This window comes from Panonychus citri, unplaced genomic scaffold (assembly GCF_014898815.1).
Source record: "Panonychus citri isolate SS breed McGregor unplaced genomic scaffold, ASM1489881v1 Contig00065, whole genome shotgun sequence".
NCBI classification, from domain to species: domain Eukaryota; kingdom Metazoa; phylum Arthropoda; class Arachnida; order Trombidiformes; family Tetranychidae; genus Panonychus; species Panonychus citri.
In genome coordinates, this window is record NW_026515470.1 from 1 (window position 1) to 19,602 (window position 19,602).

At 27.6% G+C, this 19,602-nt stretch overlaps 1 protein-coding gene across 3 annotated transcripts; it reads right to left on the bottom strand.

Moving 5' to 3' along the window:
• Positions 1-10,382: 10,382 nt before the first annotated feature.
• On the bottom strand, positions 10,383-19,568 carry LOC128386231 (sorting nexin-5-like). Of its 3 annotated transcripts, none has more exons than XM_053345231.1 (5): positions 19,011-19,568; positions 18,220-18,913; positions 11,573-11,703; positions 11,077-11,253; positions 10,383-10,472 (listed from the first exon to the last, which is right to left on the bottom strand). In XM_053345231.1, exons 1-5 carry the CDS (start codon positions 19,122-19,124, stop codon positions 10,398-10,400), a joined length of 1,191 nt encoding a protein of 396 aa, XP_053201206.1. In that variant the 5' UTR covers positions 19,125-19,568; the 3' UTR covers positions 10,383-10,397. The 3 variants fall into 3 exon arrangements, with proteins under 3 accessions (XP_053201206.1, XP_053201207.1, XP_053201208.1); XM_053345232.1 differs by lacking the exon at positions 10,383-10,472 and adding an exon at positions 10,919-10,972 and having other exon boundaries at positions 19,011-19,567; XM_053345233.1 differs by lacking the exon at positions 10,383-10,472 and adding an exon at positions 10,944-10,967 and having other exon boundaries at positions 19,011-19,567.
• Positions 19,569-19,602: the final 34 nt, after the last annotated feature.

Sequence of the window (19,602 nt, forward strand, 5' to 3'; positions counted from 1 at the left end):
ACGACAAGAAGATGTAAACAATTGTCAACAGATAATCTTGTTTAGGTTTGTATTTATCGATTGGATTAAAATCAATTCTATTTTCATGTTTATGATTAAAATTATCGTTTTTGTTGCTTGATAGATTGTGAAAATTTGTAAACTTGAGTAGAAGTGATTTGAGTCGCTTTACTCGCCTTTTAAAACAATCAATGTTGCATGGGATTAGTATTATTGATGATGATTGACGTGCAGGTAGGACACACACAAGGTTGTTGAAGTGAAACGAACATATCATTTCGGCATCACTATAACGGAAACATTTTCCGATTTTCTCATGGGAATTACAAACTCACTGAAAAATTCATATTCACAAACAGAGATAGAGAGAGGGAAAGAAGAGAGAGAGAGAGAAAAGAAGAGAGAGAAAGAAGAGAGAAAAGAGAATCAGATGATCAAACAAATGATCACATTTTTCTTCTTGTTGTTATTGTCCGAAATATTGTCATGTATCAGTTATCACAAATTATCGGAAGAAAAAATTGATGTCAAGTCATATTCAAGTTGGATTGTCACAGATTAAGGGATTAAAAGTGTAACTGTATTAATGATAATCCAAAATTCATTGATTTGATCAACTAATGATTGAATGTGTACTCCGAGTATTTTAAAAACAAACAATTTGACAATTGAACTTTTGATTTGATTAGAGTTTATTCAGAAGTTTTTACAGCTGACACAATTGATTTGATGATAAATGTTGAAGATAATCAAGATTCCGGGTAAAATTAAGTGTTGCAAATATAAGAAAAAAAGTAACGAATCACAAAAAAAAGAGTCATACACTTAATCAATAGACAAGAATAGTCAACAAAAATCAACAGCAACTTTACTGTCAAGCTCAATCTTTGGCGGGTAAGCCGAAAATGACAAACAGTGAGAAAGAGCAAATTGAAGAGAGAGAGAGAGAGAGAGAGAGATAAGAGGGAGAGGGGATGAATAATAAGTAAGAAAGAGAGAAAGAAAGAGAAAAGGTGAGACTGAGAATAAGAATTCAGAAAAAGGGAAAAGGAGATAGAAATAGGAGGTCGCTTAAGAGGGGAAAAAGGAGAGCAACGAAAAAAGATGATGAGGATAATAAGCAAAAAGCATCAGTAGAAGAAAATAAGGAGAGCGAGAGTGAGTGAGAAAGAGAGATAGAGAGAGACCAAGAAAGCGAAGAGGAGTGACAAGCCTGTTTGCATGGTTTGGTAACTAGTAAAAAGTTAGATGAAGATGCAAAAGTAAAAAATTGAACAATATTAAAAATAGCTGATTATGTAATGCAATAGATTGGAATAGGATTGAAAAGCCTTAAGAATACGGTTGATGAGAGCGAGAATCATGAAGAATAAGAATAAGAATCGAGAAGAATGAAAAAAATACCATCTCAGGCTCAACTTAATCTATTTGATGTAATACCATTTATGGTCGATAAATTTATCAATATTGTGGAAGAGGTAAAGCCCGTTACACAGAGAGATAAGTGACAGGTCACAATGTTTGTGTCAATCTTTCATCGTCACCATAATCATAATGTCTTCTCGAAAAAATTATTCAATAATATTATCAGAACTTTTTTTTTCTATTAAACAAAAATAAGAGAGAAAAAAAAATATGATAACTAAACTAATAATCGTATCGTTTACTTTAATCATCACCATCATGATAATAAATACTAAGACTGAATTTAAACCGTACGTTTAAAAAGGTAACTTTCTTTTCCTGCATTAACTGAAAAAAGCAATTCAACCATTTACCTTCAAATTACTTCTCAATAGTTAATTTTTTTTGTCTTCCAAAAATCATCATCATCATGAGCATCATAAGGAATCATCATTATCCTCAAGCTGAAAACGTTGCCTAATAACATTAGTTCTGAATCACACACACACAAATCAATATTCAATTGGGAAAAAAATACTTTCAGGTAAGTAAAAGGTTAATAAGAAGATCAAGATGAGGGATGAAGATGAAGATGAAGATGATGACGATTAAAAAGAACAAAAAAACAGTTAAATAACATTTTTCTCAGTCAATTTGATTTGATTGAATCTTTTCATGCTTTACAATGAATGAAGACAAAAAAACAAGACACAAATTAAAGTAAATTAACTTAAACAGTAATCATATTAGGGTTTTTGTTGAGCCATGAAAATGAATTGGAAACATTGACAAAACAATATGACAATATTTACCTTTTAACACTTTGGGTGAATCAAGAATTTCATTCAAAGTTAATTCATGAAAATAAATAGTAATCAAGTTAATCATTATCGTTTAATATCAATCTCTTCCTGATCTTATAGATAATTATCATTAAAATGTTGCCCATTAAAATTAAATCTTCATCGTTATAATTATCGTTATCTTTACGGAAACAATAATTTGTTTCCATGTTATTATTATATTACAATCGTTGTAACTATTATCACCTTTTTTTCACTAACCCATTCATTTATTATTGATTGTTGGCAATTGATTAATTTGGTGTAAAAATCATTTCATCTATTAAATGAATCATATCTACATAGTGATGAAATTGTTATTAATCAAGCGATAATTTCATTCTTTAGCTTCCTTTTTTTTCATCTTCATAATTTAAGGTCATTGAAAGTAACAGTAATCATGTTGATTAAATGATCAAGTTAATGATAATCATCATGAATGATAAATGTTAACAGAATGTATTTTATTATCATTATTATTGTTATTTACTATTCAATGAGTGATTATATCAATACAACTGATTTTTTTTTGCATTTCAATACTACAATCATCATATTTGATATTTGATGATTAATTATAATAACGAATGTTGATTTTAATCATTGAACATTATCATGATTATTTTACCTCAATTAAATATCAAATTGAAACAATAACAATGATAATAATCAATAACCAATAGTGGATTAAATTGAAAAAAACTAAGGTGGGTGATTAGTTTTGATTTCTGATTAACCAGCACGAATTTAATATTGGATTATAATTAATATTAAATATCCTAATGATGCAATAATCATTTTATTGGCGATTTTATCAAGTTTTATTTAATGTTGAGATGTGTAAATGATAAAGGTAAATTGTAAACATGAAAGAAAGGTAAAAGTGAATTAAACAATTTTGATTTTTATCAATTAAACCAAAAAAAAAGATCAAAACAAAAGTTAACCAATCGACGTGTTGACGATAACAAACAAACGGTAAATTGTATGTTACTATTAGCACGTTAATCAAGCACCAACACCAAATTGTAACCAACACTTTGTGGTTGAATACACGATAAGTATCGTGTTCTAAAATCAATCGGCAGTTAGAGTGTTAAGGTTAAGTTAGTTATCGGTCAAAACCAGGAAAGAGATTCAATAAAACAACATGAAATCTGATTGTTACAATTAACTCAAATATCGATAACTAAGGTTTCACTAAATCAAAATAGAAGTACATTTAATTATTGATTAAGTGTCTCAGGTAAAAAAATATACACTCAAAGTCACAATTGTGAATTGTTGAAATAGAATAGATCAAATTAATTGATTCAATGTCAAATTAATTTTCATGAGAAAATAATAATAATCAATTGAAACAGTAGTGTGATGATGATGATCATCATCACCAGATAAAGGTGCTAATGATGCGATGATTGATAAAATCAAAGATGATCTGAGAAAAGATGAGGATGAGTTAACAGATATTGATTGAGCAAAGGATTGTTTACATTTGATAATGGTGAGAATATGAAAAAATATAATGATGATGATGATCATCATCATCATCATGAACATTGAGAATCTATTTGACATAATGTAATGTGTCAATATAATATATATAAGATGATATGGTCTATAAAATTGGCAACTTAAATACTTTGTAATACGATTTCACCTTTTAATTCAATTAAATTACTATTCTTTTATTGTCATCTCTCTCTCTCCCTCAAATGATCATCATTATAATCATTACAATGTTTATTATCATCTTCCTTTTCATCTGATACATTTAACTGCATCTCTCTTTTATTTCATTCAATCTTAATCTTCATCAAATATAAATGTAGTAAAAGATTTAAATCATTTCAAGGTTTACCTGTGAACTTACCTTATCCTCCTCTCCCTCCCTCTTTTTTAATAACAATAAATAATAACAATCATGAAAATAATACAATTTCATCTCCCCTGTTACTCATTGAATTCATTGATGGCAAATTGACAGACAGATAAAAAAAGGTGAACACAACTAAAGGAATCGAGGCAAGGTTACTCTTCCGATTGCGATTCTGAACAACAGTTAACCCATAAAAATAAATTGTTTGATTGAAATAAAGTGATTAGTGGATATTAACTAACATACAAAACTATTGAAAAAAGTAGATTCAAGACAATTGAATTAATAGGTAGATTAGAATAACTTTTCTCTCTCTCTCTCTCTCAATGATCAATCTAATGTTCATCAAGAATGAAAAAAAAATATACCAACAGTAGGTCAAAGTTTTAGTTGACTAAGGATGAACCTTGAAATAAATATAAAAAAAAGTTACAACGTAGTTAATCAATTAAAAGTCCGAATTGTCAACAAGAAAAATTTTGATAATTGTAACAGCAAACAACGAGAAAGAAAAAAAAACTGTGAGCTAGTCGTAAATCGTAATAAACAAAGTAACTCATGAGTTCTGAAGGAAACCGGAATCACGGAGGGGTTAATGTTTCGACGTTGCAATGTCATTTATTCAGAACTTGGATCAGTAAGTTTTTGTCTTAATTGCTACTGATTGTAGTAAAAATTTAGATAAATTCAATGGGAAAGTGAAAAATTCAGTTTAAAGATGATTACTCAATTATCTGAGACTCATATTAAGACAGCTTATGAATGCGATATGAATTTTAAATGTTTCAGTCTCTCTCTCTCTCTCTCTCTCTCTCTCTCTCTCTCTCTCTCTCTCTCTCTCAAAAATAATGGTGTGAGTCATTTCAATCAAGGTGATAATTTACCTATGAAGAAAAAAATGTCTTACTCAGGTAACAGTAAAGATAATTAAAAGAAACGATTAGTGAATTGATAGTAAACAAGAAAAAAACGGTTCCACTTCAGGTAACTCTGGATTTTTATGCATATACAGGTAGAGGGGTTTATCTAATTTCTTGAATTTATTTAAGATAATCTTGTTATCGGAAGAAAGTTCTACCTGCTAATTTGAAAGAGATGAAAAAAAAAATTCTAAATTCAACCGAAAATCTAATAACTCAACTGTATGCAAAAGAGGTTACATGAAAGTGGAAGTAGCATATTGTTGATCATCATCATTGGGAAACACAAATACAAATATATCAATGATTTAAAGGGAAACCCGGAAGGAGAGACACATACACATGATGATCCAGTTGAACTTCACTTTGACCCTTTTCAATGAGTAACTTTTTTCACTTCATTTTCATTTGCAAATTTGGTTCCTCTTCAATCATCTGTTGTTAGTGTAGTAATCGTTAATTACTAGTTAAACGAGGTAAGACCATTAATCAGATTTTATGCAAGAAGTGATAATAATACAATTAACTAAACATGCAAACAATACAATCACACACAAGACTTTGAAAGTTGAAAGAGGTAAAAGTTGAATTAACTAATCAACACGGTTAATCAATTATCATTGTCACTTTCAGAATTAATTCTCATAAATTTTAATCACATTTTAAAATCTAAAATAGTCAATAATCAGATAATATTTACTTTTCTCTTATTATTATCATGACTTGAAAGTAAATGATACGATTAACATGATAAATAGTAAATTAACAAACTTGAAAAAATAAATAAATTACAATAAGAAATAATTAAGAGTAACAATTGAAATCTTTCAACAACCCAAACAATTAACACGCTCATTTAGACTCATTGATTAACTTTAAAGGCCATTTTGAACAAACGAAAACGACATAATAAGATTCAAATGTAAATCATCATAATCATCATACGATTCATTTGATTCTAAGTTCGTAAAGTCAATTGAACGTCATTTTCTGATTGCATGATATGTTACCATGAAACGTAATTCAAGTCAACTATTAAATTACTTGTTATATTTAACTAACTTAAACTAATTTCATTTAATTGTTGATTGTCAAAGTCAATCAAATTATTAACGCATTATGGTGCGTTAATTGTGTTCAATTACTTCATTGATTAAATTAATACACTTCGGGAATGACTTTCGCTACTTGGTTGTAGTTGATACAATAGTTTACTCAATATAAGGAAAACAATAAATTACATGACAATTGTTGATTTGTAATGTAACTGATTAACATTTGTGTTTATGTAACTTATTTAAAATGTTAATCTAATTCAAAAATGCTCTAAACTGTAATCATTGATCATGGTGCAGATTAATAAACAAAACTACTGGTGAAAGTAAATTAATCCATCAATTGAGTTATTTATATACAATCAAATGATAACAATTGGGTTTAATCAGGACCAAAAAAAAGTTTCAATAGTAAACCAACAAAAAACTATAATAATAAACATCGCAAGGAATAAGTTGTTATTTTGATAATTCAGAATAATATGAAAGGGAAATAAGAGATTAATCATTTAACAATAGTACGATGTCCAATCAACGAGTTTATCAGACATTTGATTGTGTTAATTGTCCGAGTGAAAGCTTAATCAAGTTAATCTTGTATAAGAAAATTACGATTTTGTCCAAAAATTATCACAATTACGTTGCAACATGATGATAGTTACTTGATAACTATTGTTTTACCTCTATAGCATTTTTCGAGTCTATTTTTACATGTCCATAGTAGTGAATAGTGTTTATCGTGGAGGAAGAGGAGGTGGTGGTAAATGTTGTTGATTGTTTACCGTAAACAATAAAATAACAACAAAGTTTCACGCACTTAAACAATTGATCTAATCGAAAATTTAATCGAGTTAAAGATTTTTCTAAACTTATCGTCAATTTAGTCTTAATCATCAAGTTATCTGATGAGCGTGACCATAAAAAAGATAACGGATTAAATAGATATCAATAGATGAGAGGAAGAGTTTTAATCTGAGTGTGTGGTTTGCTGATGTGATTATCTTATTTTCAACACCAAAATTATAATCAACATCATCATCAATGGATTATTAAGATTACGATTAAGAAAAAGTAAATGTAACGGAAGTTTACTGGTAAAATTACAGGTAATACAAAAAAAAGAAGTGGAAAAAAGTATTATTAACAATCAAATCGAAAAGGAAACTTAAAGGTCAACAAGGTTGGTAACCTTGTTATTAAGTAAAAGCGATTGGACAAAGTTAATTTTAAATGATTAACCAGCAACAATTGATAAATCATAGAAATACAATTTTGAAATGTGGATAATCACCAAAGTTAAAATTGAGAAATCAATGAGATTAATCTGATTAATCCGTCATGAATTCACTATAATTCATCAAAGGAAAATGACCAATGGAAACTCAGTCTCACTATTGTCAGTTTCATCTTCAATCTATCTCATAATATCTATAGTTTAATAACTTCCGGATTCTTTAATTGCGAAGTTTTATCGAGAACTAATTTATAGTTTCGATTATTGTTTAGTCAATTATTGATAGTATCTAATAAGTTGACCATTTTGTCGTAGCGTAAAATAGTAAGCTAATCATTCAGTTGTGATTATCAAAAAGAGAAATGGAATAAAAAATAGAAAACTAGAATAGACAGTAATTCATGTCAATCTTTGACAATGATGATTAATTACATTGTGATTAAATTGATTGATTAATGTGGGAAAATTTGGGAATTTGATAGAAGAGTTAATTGTTACTATTAATTACATGATAAAGATTGAATTGATGAGAATCATAATTTCAAGTTGAAAAACTATTAACCTAAACCAGTTAGACTAATCAATTAATAGTATTTAGAGTGGTTAGAGAGAGAGAGACGATTATTGAAATCATTAGGACAGGTAAATGAATTGAAACAAGAAATATCACCATGAGGATGAGGATTAATGATGAATATAAAATAATCATCAATAAAAAAACATGAAATTAATGTAACTCAAGATGGAGACAAGATAAGTATGTAAACAATTTAAGTGACCATCGCAATCAATAAATTGTAAGAAATAGTAATAATAAATTGTTACATCGTGACAAACAATCAGGTTTCAGGACAATCTAATTGGTGAATGGTGACCAAGAATATTCAAAAAGAAAACCAATCCTAAAAAAAGTATCATTAATGAACAGCCAACAAATCATAATGGTCAAGATCATTATGATTAACTGATTTGTTAACAGTTAATTGATGACAAATGTTCAACTGGACATTGATTAAGTAACAATGAATGGGAAATAATCAAGGTAACATTAATCAAGATTAGAAATTGATTATCGTGTCGGTTTCATATTGTCTGATTGTGATTAAACCTTTAAAATCATCACTCAACCTCTCAGCTGAAAACCTTATCCTAAGGGGATCCACACCTAATTGTTGTTGTTTCAAGAGGACTCGATTAATTATCAATATAAAGAGCAAAACTAATTATAATGATGACAATTAGCAATCAATGATACGGTAAGTTTTCACCAAAATCGAGTTAATTGCTGATGATGGTCAAGATGAAGTGATACTTAGGTAGAAAAAAACAAAATGTTGATGAATGGTTGATTAGATGATAATCATAAATTGATGATAAAAATGAAGGCAAAAAGGTTATCAAATTAAGATGGAGATGATAAAGATTAGAGGCTTAGAATTTTCCTTTTTTCTTCACAAAGATTATGAAGATTAAGAGAAAATGCTAATAATCAACTGATTATAATAAGAAACTGAATAGGGTGAAATAAGTTTACTGATTGTTAACAGAGTATTTAATTTGCTTCGGGCTTGACCTGATTATTGACCTGATCACACGCAAAGTGTTTGATCAGCAGACTCTATCTCTCCCTCTCCAGTCATCTTCATCTTTTCTGCTTCTGTCTAATTAACGGATATAAGGTAACATGAGGATCGTAGGAGGTCAAAGGATATCAGTATCTCGATCATAATTAACATTAAGTGTGTGGTAAACGTAGAGGCCATTCATTAAAACGCACATACATAAAAACATATGATAGTCATGATTAACCAACACACACATATAATATTAAGTTAATGATAACAGAATCAGTAATAAGTGTATGAGACTTGAAAAGTTTATCAGGCTAATAATGGTGATGATAATATTATGATAGTTGTATCATCATCACCCAAAATTAGATTGTTAAATTCAGGAAAAGATCATTTCAAAAGTTGCATAATTTAATCAATTACAAATCACAAGTTAATCAGAAAAAGCTTAGAAAAACAACTCTACCTGTTGCATCATGTATATTCAATTGAATTCACACAGAGCCACAACACTAAAAACAAGTTACAAACATAAGATTTGCGTTTGCAAATTATTACATCAACAAAAAAATTGAGTGATTTTTACATATTTGACCCAAGAGAGAGAGAGAGAGAGAGAGAGATGAGTATGATTATTAACAAACAGAATTAAATTTTGTATTCCATTAATATAATTTGCATTGATTAAATTTTCAATTTGATGTCTTTAATCAAAATCTATTTTAAGCTAAATCAAACCTCAAACAATAAATAAATTATCGTAAGCAATTTAAATGGTGCTAAAGCGGAAATTGATTTGCAGTAATAGGGAAATAAACAAATTGATATTATCAAAAGTAATAGTTATACCAAATAGATGATAATTTAAAAACAACAATGATTGTTCACTTCAACGGGTTAAGCAAATTGTAATCATCAAGATTAATATTCAACAGTGATGATTTTGTTACTATTTTCTGCAAAATAATTTCTCTGAAGTATAAAAGCTCATGAATTAAATTGTATTAATAATTTACAATTGTTATTGATCAAAATGTATGAGAAAAAGTGTTGATTAGTTCAAACAGTGAGTAAAAGAGGGAGAAGGGGTTGGATTAACTTTCTATTTCTTAAATCAGTTGTATTAATGGCTTAACCATCAAGGATAAGGTGCAAACTATTATATCGGTCAAATAGCCTGAAGAAATGTAAGAATTGATATTAAAAAAAGTTAAAAGTAACAAAAACAGTTACTGATTATCCCTCAGCATTTACCATGAACCCTGTCCATTTAATTATCAAATATAAAAGTTAAAAGTAAAACAACTTGATCAATATCACAATTAAATTGATGATAATGGTTTAAACTAAATTAAATCTTTAACAACAACAAAACCAACAGTTTGAAATCATATTGAACTTTTTTTTGGTTAAAGATTTTAACAGGATAACAGAAATTTAGATTGTGACTGAGAGGCACTTCCGAATTAATTTCCGTTCCTGATTTAGTTTATTAATTGTGATAAAAAAACAATTTAACTAATACGTATACATCTACATCATCATCGTAATCAAATAGGTGCTCAGGCTAAATCACCAATAACGGTAAAAAAGTAAGAAAAATAAAGGAAGAGAATTAGAAAAGTAAATCATTTTTTCGTTGCGAATCGAATAGTGAAAAACCAAATATGAAATTGATTGTTGATAATTGAAAATTTCCGATAATGATTAAAATGTAATTAGTTATAAATTGTAATAATCATTAGTTATTATTGTTAATCATTAAATAGTTTGCAATCATTTTAATACAAATTGGGCTTTTCTGTTGAAATTAAATTTTTCCAGAAAATCAGTTTTCTTGATTATCTTTACTTAAAAATTATGATTAAGTTATGATTTTTGAATTAATTTCAAATTGGAATACAATTGTTATTAACTATCAATGAAACCGATCGTAGTTAATAAACTAATTGTCACTACCGAGAATCATAAAGTAACGTGTTTAATATTAGTGTAGTTATTAGTTAATTATCTGCATTAGAGTTTTGGTCAAGCGTTTTCAATGCAAAAGTAATTAAGTGACCTTTTCTTGTTGAGTACAAACAAAATTTGCAAGTAAATTGTTGGGAATTAATAAATTGATGTAAACCACACGATTTAAGTGTTATGGAAATAATAAAATTAAGACTTACCTCATCTCGTTTGTGGGGTTTTGCTTTATCTAGATTTCTATTTGATTTCTCGTATTCAATCATTAAACCAGTTCGACGATTAAGCATTTCCTTTTCCGTTTCAATATAACGAGACCATAAATCAAAGCTTGATCCTAGAGTGGCTTCATCATTGAAATTGATAACTTCCAGACCTCTCTGTTTAAAAAAGACCATGATAAGCAATCAAAAGAATGATTAAAATTAATTGTTGCTTTGTTATAAATTTTGTACAATGTCAAGTTAATTAAGTAAAAGAAATTGTAATTCATTTCAATTTGTCACCACTAATAAGTGATGATAATCAACAGCAAAATGATCATTAATTTATAATTTATGCTAATTTTAGTTTGTCAACTAATTTAAATGATTTTCATTAACGAGATGAATATTTATCCTTAATATTCATTGACTAAATTAATCTCTGGTTGAATAGTCAAAATGAGATTAATTGATGAGGATGAATATTAATAATTACCTGATAATCATCAATGGCAATTGAGAAAAGGTTTCCAAATTTCATGGCTTGACGATTAGATTGATTCTCACTACTTCCGGGGATATTTAAATTAAGAGTTGTCGATAAATGTGATAGAGATCCACAGAGTTCTAGATAAAGATGAATACAGAAAAATCAACATTAATATAACAGAATTGAGATGATTAACTAATTAGAAACAATCGTAAGTAAACTACTCCTCATGTAAATTAGTTAATTGGTCGAGATTTTATGTGTAGGAGGAAAAACAAATTATTCTTAGACAAGATTTAAATCATATCCTCAGTAGGGTTTAAGGATAATTTAGTTTTTTTTGAAAAAAAGTTGATCACAATTAAAGGGATCAGTTAATCCACAATAAAAGGATAAGATTAGAGTAGTAAATAATAATATCGAAACGGTAAATACTTTTTCCACCCTAAAGAAAGACCCAAGGAAATTTTGATTGATTGATTGTTGATTATAAAATATAGATTATAAAAATTAGAAATCAATTGATCAGGTAAACAACAACAACAACAACATCAATAACCAATTAGATGAATCAATTGTAATTATAACAACGAAAATGATTACAATCAATCGTAAACAATAATTATTGGATTAACTGGATTTACCTTTAAGTTTAATCTCTTTTTTCCAATTATAATTTGGTTAACCTTTAAATCGATTAAAAAAAGAAGACACAAACTAATTTATGGTACAAAAAGTTAATTGTGATTAGGAGAGAAAAAAGAAAACTTTACAATTTAATCAACAATCAAAAGGCAAACAATCTAAAAGTACCAAAAATAGATGATAGTAAATGATTAATCATTTGGATTAGAAATTATTGGAAAAAGTTTTCGAAACTTTGTCAAACTGTAAATGGAGCTATCTCGTAATTAATAATATTTAATTACAATCAATTTAATTGTATAATTACTTTTATCAACAGTCCAAATAATTGATAAGTTTAATTGATAATTTATTGAGATTAAAAAGAGTTGAAAATAAAGTATGAGAAAAAGTGAAATTCAGAACGATAAGATAATTGAAATTATTTGATATTAATTATAAATCGATTATCAGTAATTAAAAAAGTTCAATTAGATTCTGATTGAGAGAAATAAATTCAAATCAATAGTTAATTATTTAGAATGGTCAAAAATAATCATAGTTAAATGATTTACAATTAACAAATAATCAATATCAGTCATTTCCTGATCAATTAAGATAATTTAAATCAAAGAAAATTAATAAAGATCAAGATTGGGATTAAGATCGAGTATCAATAAAGTTTTAATTTTCTTGAACAACGAAAAAGTAATTAATCTTAAGGCCTAACAGGTCACTTTCGGTAATCGTAACTGACGTATCATAATCAAATTGACTGTTCTTTTTTTTTCAACTAATTTAAGTTTATTTTCTCACTTTTTTTCAATTCTTTTTATCATTTCCATTCACTAATTTGACAGAAAACAACAGTTAATTATATTATTAAGAAATGATGAGGAATATAAATACATTACAGATGAAAACATCATCATTATGATAACAATAATGATTGTGCTAATGTAATAATAATGATAACATCGTGATTATAGCAATAAGAGTAGGGACCACACCTTTAATTTGATTTAAATAAGATGCTTTTGTTTTGTAAATATATGATAAGATGATAAAATTCAAACTAATTGACAAGTTTATCGTTTATTATAACATGAAGTACATACTATTCATGATAATTAGTGAGAGTATAATGATTAGATTAACCTAGAGTAAATAGTTGATTGGGATGATGATGATGATGATCAACAATTGATATGAATAATTGATAAAATAACAGCAACAACAATCAACTGGACAATGGTATATATTTATTTGAATGATGATAATACTAATGAATCAGATTCTGTTCATGATCATGCTGATAATAAACATGACAAGATTGAGGAGATTTCAAATAAATTGAAATTAATAATCTATTCCATAAACAATCAATGATATGGTTAACAGTAGGCTAAATGATAATTTAATTTAATCACCATAATTGGTTTAATTATATGCAGTATTTATCCTTTTCAATTTCAATTTCACTTCCTTTAGATCATCATTTGTAAATCGTTTCCGTTTTATCACTTATTATTATTATCATTAATCATCATGATGATATTTCATCTTTAATCATATTCTGTGTGATTATAATTATCTGATTATATAGATTGTTTAAAAACCACTAATCACAATTTACAATTTTTCCCCTTTAAGTAATTCTGATTGATTGATTGTTGTTAATTTAATAATATTAATAATGGGAAGAGAAAGTTTAATGAAAAAGGAAAACGGAAACAGGTAAATTGTGATTTAAAGATTAAGATGTAAGAGTTGATAAGATTAAAATGATTAGCGAAATTGGTTTTACAATTAGAGTGATAACAGTTGGAAATTAATGATTGTGATAGTCATATATCATCAATCAACGGTCACAAATTGTTATTTGGCAAAACAATTAACGTGAAAATTTATCAATCTGATTATATTGACACTCGAAGTGATCAAAAGTCATATCGAGTATTTCGGAATCGAGTAAGATTGTTAGACAAATTGGGTCTTGAAAGTAGAAACGATTTCGATAGATGATAGAAAATGTTTGGATTTTTAGTACCTTCATTGTTTTCCTAATATCATCAGCTGATAGGAGATTTACATGTTATTACATTGAGAAAAATCAATGATTGATGAAACGAAGAGTAAAACTGAAATACTATCAGAGTGTGAAAAGATTGTTATTATTTAACAACAACGTTTTCGGCTTAATTTCTTAACTGAATTAGCTTGACAAGAAAGGTAATTAGTGATTAGTGATTAGAGGGGAAAGCTAATAGAAAGTAAATTGATTGAGATGATGATAAGGATGACGATGATGAGCATGATGAGAAGGTAGTGAAAAATGAAAGAAAACAATTCTCGCAAGTAAAAAGATCATTTAACTTTAGAAAAAGATTAAAAAAGTGGTAAACGAATTAACTTGACATATTAACTTTTTGTTAATTTTTGATGCTTTGTTTTTGTAAACTATCAACAACTATCATCATCGTCATCATCATCATATAAGATGATTGTAATTGAAGGTATCTGAAGATGGAGAGACAATAAACGAAAAAAAAAACAGCGAATGAGCGAAAATATAACGGTAATGATCAATATTGGAATTGAACAAAAAAAGATGAGCAAGTAAAACAATTATTATAATGGTTGGTAATAATAATAGACATGTAACAATTAACAGTTAATGTGGTAATTGCTTATTAGTAGCATTAAAATGGATTAAGAGAAGGATAAAGTTGACTGAGTTTTGTTTAGAGTGAAAAATAGTTGATATTGAAAAAAAAGAGTCACTAAATTGAGAGTCAGGTCAAAATTTCAGGTAATCAAAACAATTATACCATTTAAAAAAAGGTAAATTATTAATTGTCTTAAACCTCAATTGATACTCAATTAGATTTGCAATTGATTTTCAAGTGTATTGATAATTTAATCATATATGCCCAATACATCATCAATTGTAGTAATCACCATTATAATTTGCTAATCAGTCTATCGTGCAGCAATTTAATTAGATTCATCTAAAGTAGACTATATAATAGCTGAGAAATTAAGAATAATGAAATTAAATTAAAATAAAATAGATGCAAATTAAATTGTTGGTGTTACCTTGAAATAATTAAAGACAACTGATATAACTACTGGTTATAATGGTATAGCGATTAACATGATAAGATTAATTGATTAATAATGATTCAAATACAATTAACAGAATGAGTGATGAGAGGCAATGATCTTTAGAGTAACCACCTTCATGATTATTCATACTAATTATCGGTGATATCATAATCATAATCATCACCATTAACCATCATTACCATTATTCTAAGTCAATTGATTAAGGATAAAATTACATTTGATTTAATAAAATTACAAATTAACCATGAAGTAATATTTTAATTATCTGAGTTAATTTGATTTTAATTTCAAAATAAATCATCAATTCAATGGTCAAATACACCAACGGGTGTGTTGGTCAAATGATGAGAATGATAGTAACTCAACTGACCCATTCATTTTATAATCTACTCTGATAATGATTAGTCAAAACAGGGTAAAAATATAAATACGCACACACACAAAATCTTGATTATATTGTATACACAGTAATCAAAATAATCAGAGTGAGTGTTAAATAGTAACAATAACAACGAACAATTAACAACATCATTATTATGTTTTTGTTATTATTATCAGTAAACAACAGAAACCGACAAGTAAATACAATAATACAAAAAAAGGCAATACTGTTAATCTAGGTAATAATAATGACAGTTAATTTAGGAAAAGGAAACTAAGATTGGTGAAACAATTTTGTGGCAAACTCATTTGTGGATTATCAAGATTAACACGGACAAGGAACACTACCCTTTGGATACAATCAAATTAACTTAATCCACCAACCTGCAAAAATTAAAATTGATGTAATTAAGTAACTATTAGGGATGAGTTTATCTATCACATTATATGAAGACTTTTTCTGATTTTAATGTTGGATAACAAAATTGCAATTATTATAAATGTTTATGCATAGATGGTCATCTTTTGTGTCTTCTTAATCCAAGAGACATTTTAATTGTTAAGTTAATTCACTTTATTCACTAATTAATTTTATGATTAAGTTAACCAGTAACTTTTCTGGTGATTTCTTGAAGTGTCAACGGTTAATCTTGACACTTTCAAGAAGATATCAACATGATAATCTTGCAGTTAAGTGATACAATTATTTGGGGCATCATCTACTATTTAAAAACTATAATATGTTATCATGAATGAAATAGTAGAGTGAAAAGAAAGAGCCTGAATCTTATGTTTGAAACTACTGGTCAACAGACTCATCAAATTGTGTAAATAATCAAGCTGATTGTTATCATTTTTTTTAGATGACCAATTGAAAATGGACATTCTCAATGAACCGATAACTTAACAACAGTAAAGTTTGATTGCTGTTGTGTTAAGTTAACCATTTATAAATTATTTTTGATTATTGATGATAATTCATCAAACTAGATTAATATCCTTTTATTTTTATTTTCTGCCCTAAAATTTTCCAATTGTAGAGTAAATTAACTTTTGGAAGTTAATTAAATCTTCAATTTTTCAACAATTACCAACTAAAACTAATAAATTTCTCAACTAATTTGTTACATATAATAATTTTCAACGTGATTATGTTGATAAAAAAACAAAACTATCGAGAGAGTGAAACAAAAATTAGTGAAATGAAAGGTAAAAATTGAACTTGATTCTCACAGTAAACACTGCACATCAAAGCAATTAACTAATTGCAATTAATTAGATTGTTAAATCTCATATAATGAGAAGAGGGTATTTAGGAGGGTATGAGGTGAACTGTAGGGTGGTATCATCATGTTCATCAATAATTATCGTTATGATCAACAGAATGACAAGTTATCCGATTACAATTAGAAAAGTGATTTGTAATTTAAATCAAGGTAATAATCAAATAACAATAATAAGAAATCATGAGTTGATTATATTTATATTGTATTAATTAAAGAATCACAATTATAACAAAGATGATGATAAATTCTAATCTAATTTTGTATAATCAACTTTACTCTCTCACCGTCCAACAGGATATTGCCCTCAGGTAATTTATTGATTCTACTAATAATTTTTCTTAATTATCGGTGCTCACTTGTTTATCATTCTCTGTCACATTATCGATTGGATGTTAACTTTTCTCAAGAAATGGATAAGCTAATCATCATCATCATTAGTATAATTAGATTCTGATTAACTAACAAACTCATTATTATTATTATTATATTTTACTTATTTTAATTCAATATATATTTTAATGTCCACCTTCATCATCATTATCAGAATGATAATCAAATACAATCATTATCATTTTGACATTTTCTTTTTTTCTTCTTTAAATAAACACTGAATTTATACCTTTGGCTATCCAAATGTATTCGTCTCAAGGTGAGATACAATAAGATGATAACAAATTGTATCAATTATAAGTTTCTGATTCAAATATAATTATAAATTGTTCATAATTATGGATTCAGTTTAGAAAAAAATAAAGTTTCTCCAATCAAAATATTACTAATTCTTTACTCAATCAAAATCATCAATAAAAATAATGCTTTTAGATGAATAATTATTTCATCTACTATGATGATGATTGGGTATTAAAAAAAAAATCCGAATCGATAATCAACAAATCACAATCATCATTTTCCTGAGTTGCCAAATAAACCAGAAACTGTCAATTTGATCAATCAAAAGTTGATCAAGTTACCTACTTCTAATTACAATTCTAATATGATATTCTTTACATGGTAAATCTTTTCGATAGAGAGAAAAAGTGAGTGAGTTAGTGAGAGAAAACAATGAAGGGCGTTTATTAATCTGGGGCGTTTTCTGTTGAGTGTATTAATTTTTGTCTCCACTAATCAGGGTGTTAAGGGGAAGAGGGGAAAAAGAATTGATTTAAATATGTAATTAGGTGAGATGAGAGAAAAAACAATAAATATGAGGTAATGAATAATGGATAAACTTACTTAATCTTGCATTGATAATCGAATTAAAAGCTTTGGAAGTTGATTTAATCGCATGGGAATATTGGTTGGCCCAGTCTCTTTCTTTTTGAAAATATTCTTCACAATCTTTATGTGTTGACCTTCCTCGGGAATCAATGTTTTCAGATAATTTACCCAATATATTTGAAGATTTGGGTAATTTAACTCTTGGGGGTGGATTAAGGGAGCAAAGAAATTGTTCCCAAATCTTATCATGGCCGAAAATTGGATGATTAAGAAGTAATCTTAAATATTCTTGGATTTGCCAGCAATCTTTGTACCATTCATCACCGATTAGAGTTCTTGTATTGGGACCAAGTTTTTCTCTACTCTTTTCTTTAGCATGTAAGGGATTGGTCATTGATTCTTCGGGTAATGGTGGCATAATTAAACCATAACCAGGAGCAACTGATGCAGTTAAACTTTGATTCAATTGTTGAAGATCATCATATATCCTTTCAACTTTCCACTCTTTACCAGAAGATTCATCCATTAAAGATGTTGTGGTCAGTTTATAAATGACACTTTCACCATCTTTTGTTATACTATTGGTTGACACTTTAACTTTATATTTTGGTCTAAATGGTTCTTGGGCTACCTCTGAAGAAGAGCTTGTAGATACATTGGAAACAATTGAAAGTGATTGAGGTGATTGACGATCTTCCGGATAATTTTCCTGGAAAAAAACACAATCAAGAAGAAAAAGAAAAAAGAAAACAAAAATTAATAGATAATAACACTTAACATATTCACATTAACTAATTAAATCTTACCTTAGATGGTGATGGTTGTTTCTCATCGTTTTTCAAACCCACAGGATCTTCAAGTGAAATATTGGAAACATTTACCGGTTCAATACTAGCGATTGCAGAATCAATAGTATCCATATTAGACAGAGAAAAGAATAGAATTTTTCGGTTTTCTTTTTAGAATAAAACAAAAATTCGATTCAGAGGTAAACTAAGCAATAGAAAATAATCAACTGGTTGTTGACACAATCAAAAGTAACAACAATCCAAAGGATTAATAGACAGTTAATAAAAAAAAGGAAATGTTAATCAAAAGCTAAACAACAAAAAAATTAATCGAGGTACAAAATCAATAAAAGTAAACCATTAAAATGAGAAGAGAGAGAGAAAGAGAGACAGAGACAAAGAATAAAAAAGAGAGAGTGAGAGAGAAAAAAGTATCCAAGGTTAACAATGTAACAATAGTCGTTTGATGGGATCGGTTAATTAATTGGTGAGTAACAACAAATGAAAATCAATGTAAATCACAATAATTGAAATTAAATCAACGAATAGATCACGAACCAAGAGAGAGAGAAAGAGAGAATAACATTGAGAGAGAAAATAAATCCAAAGA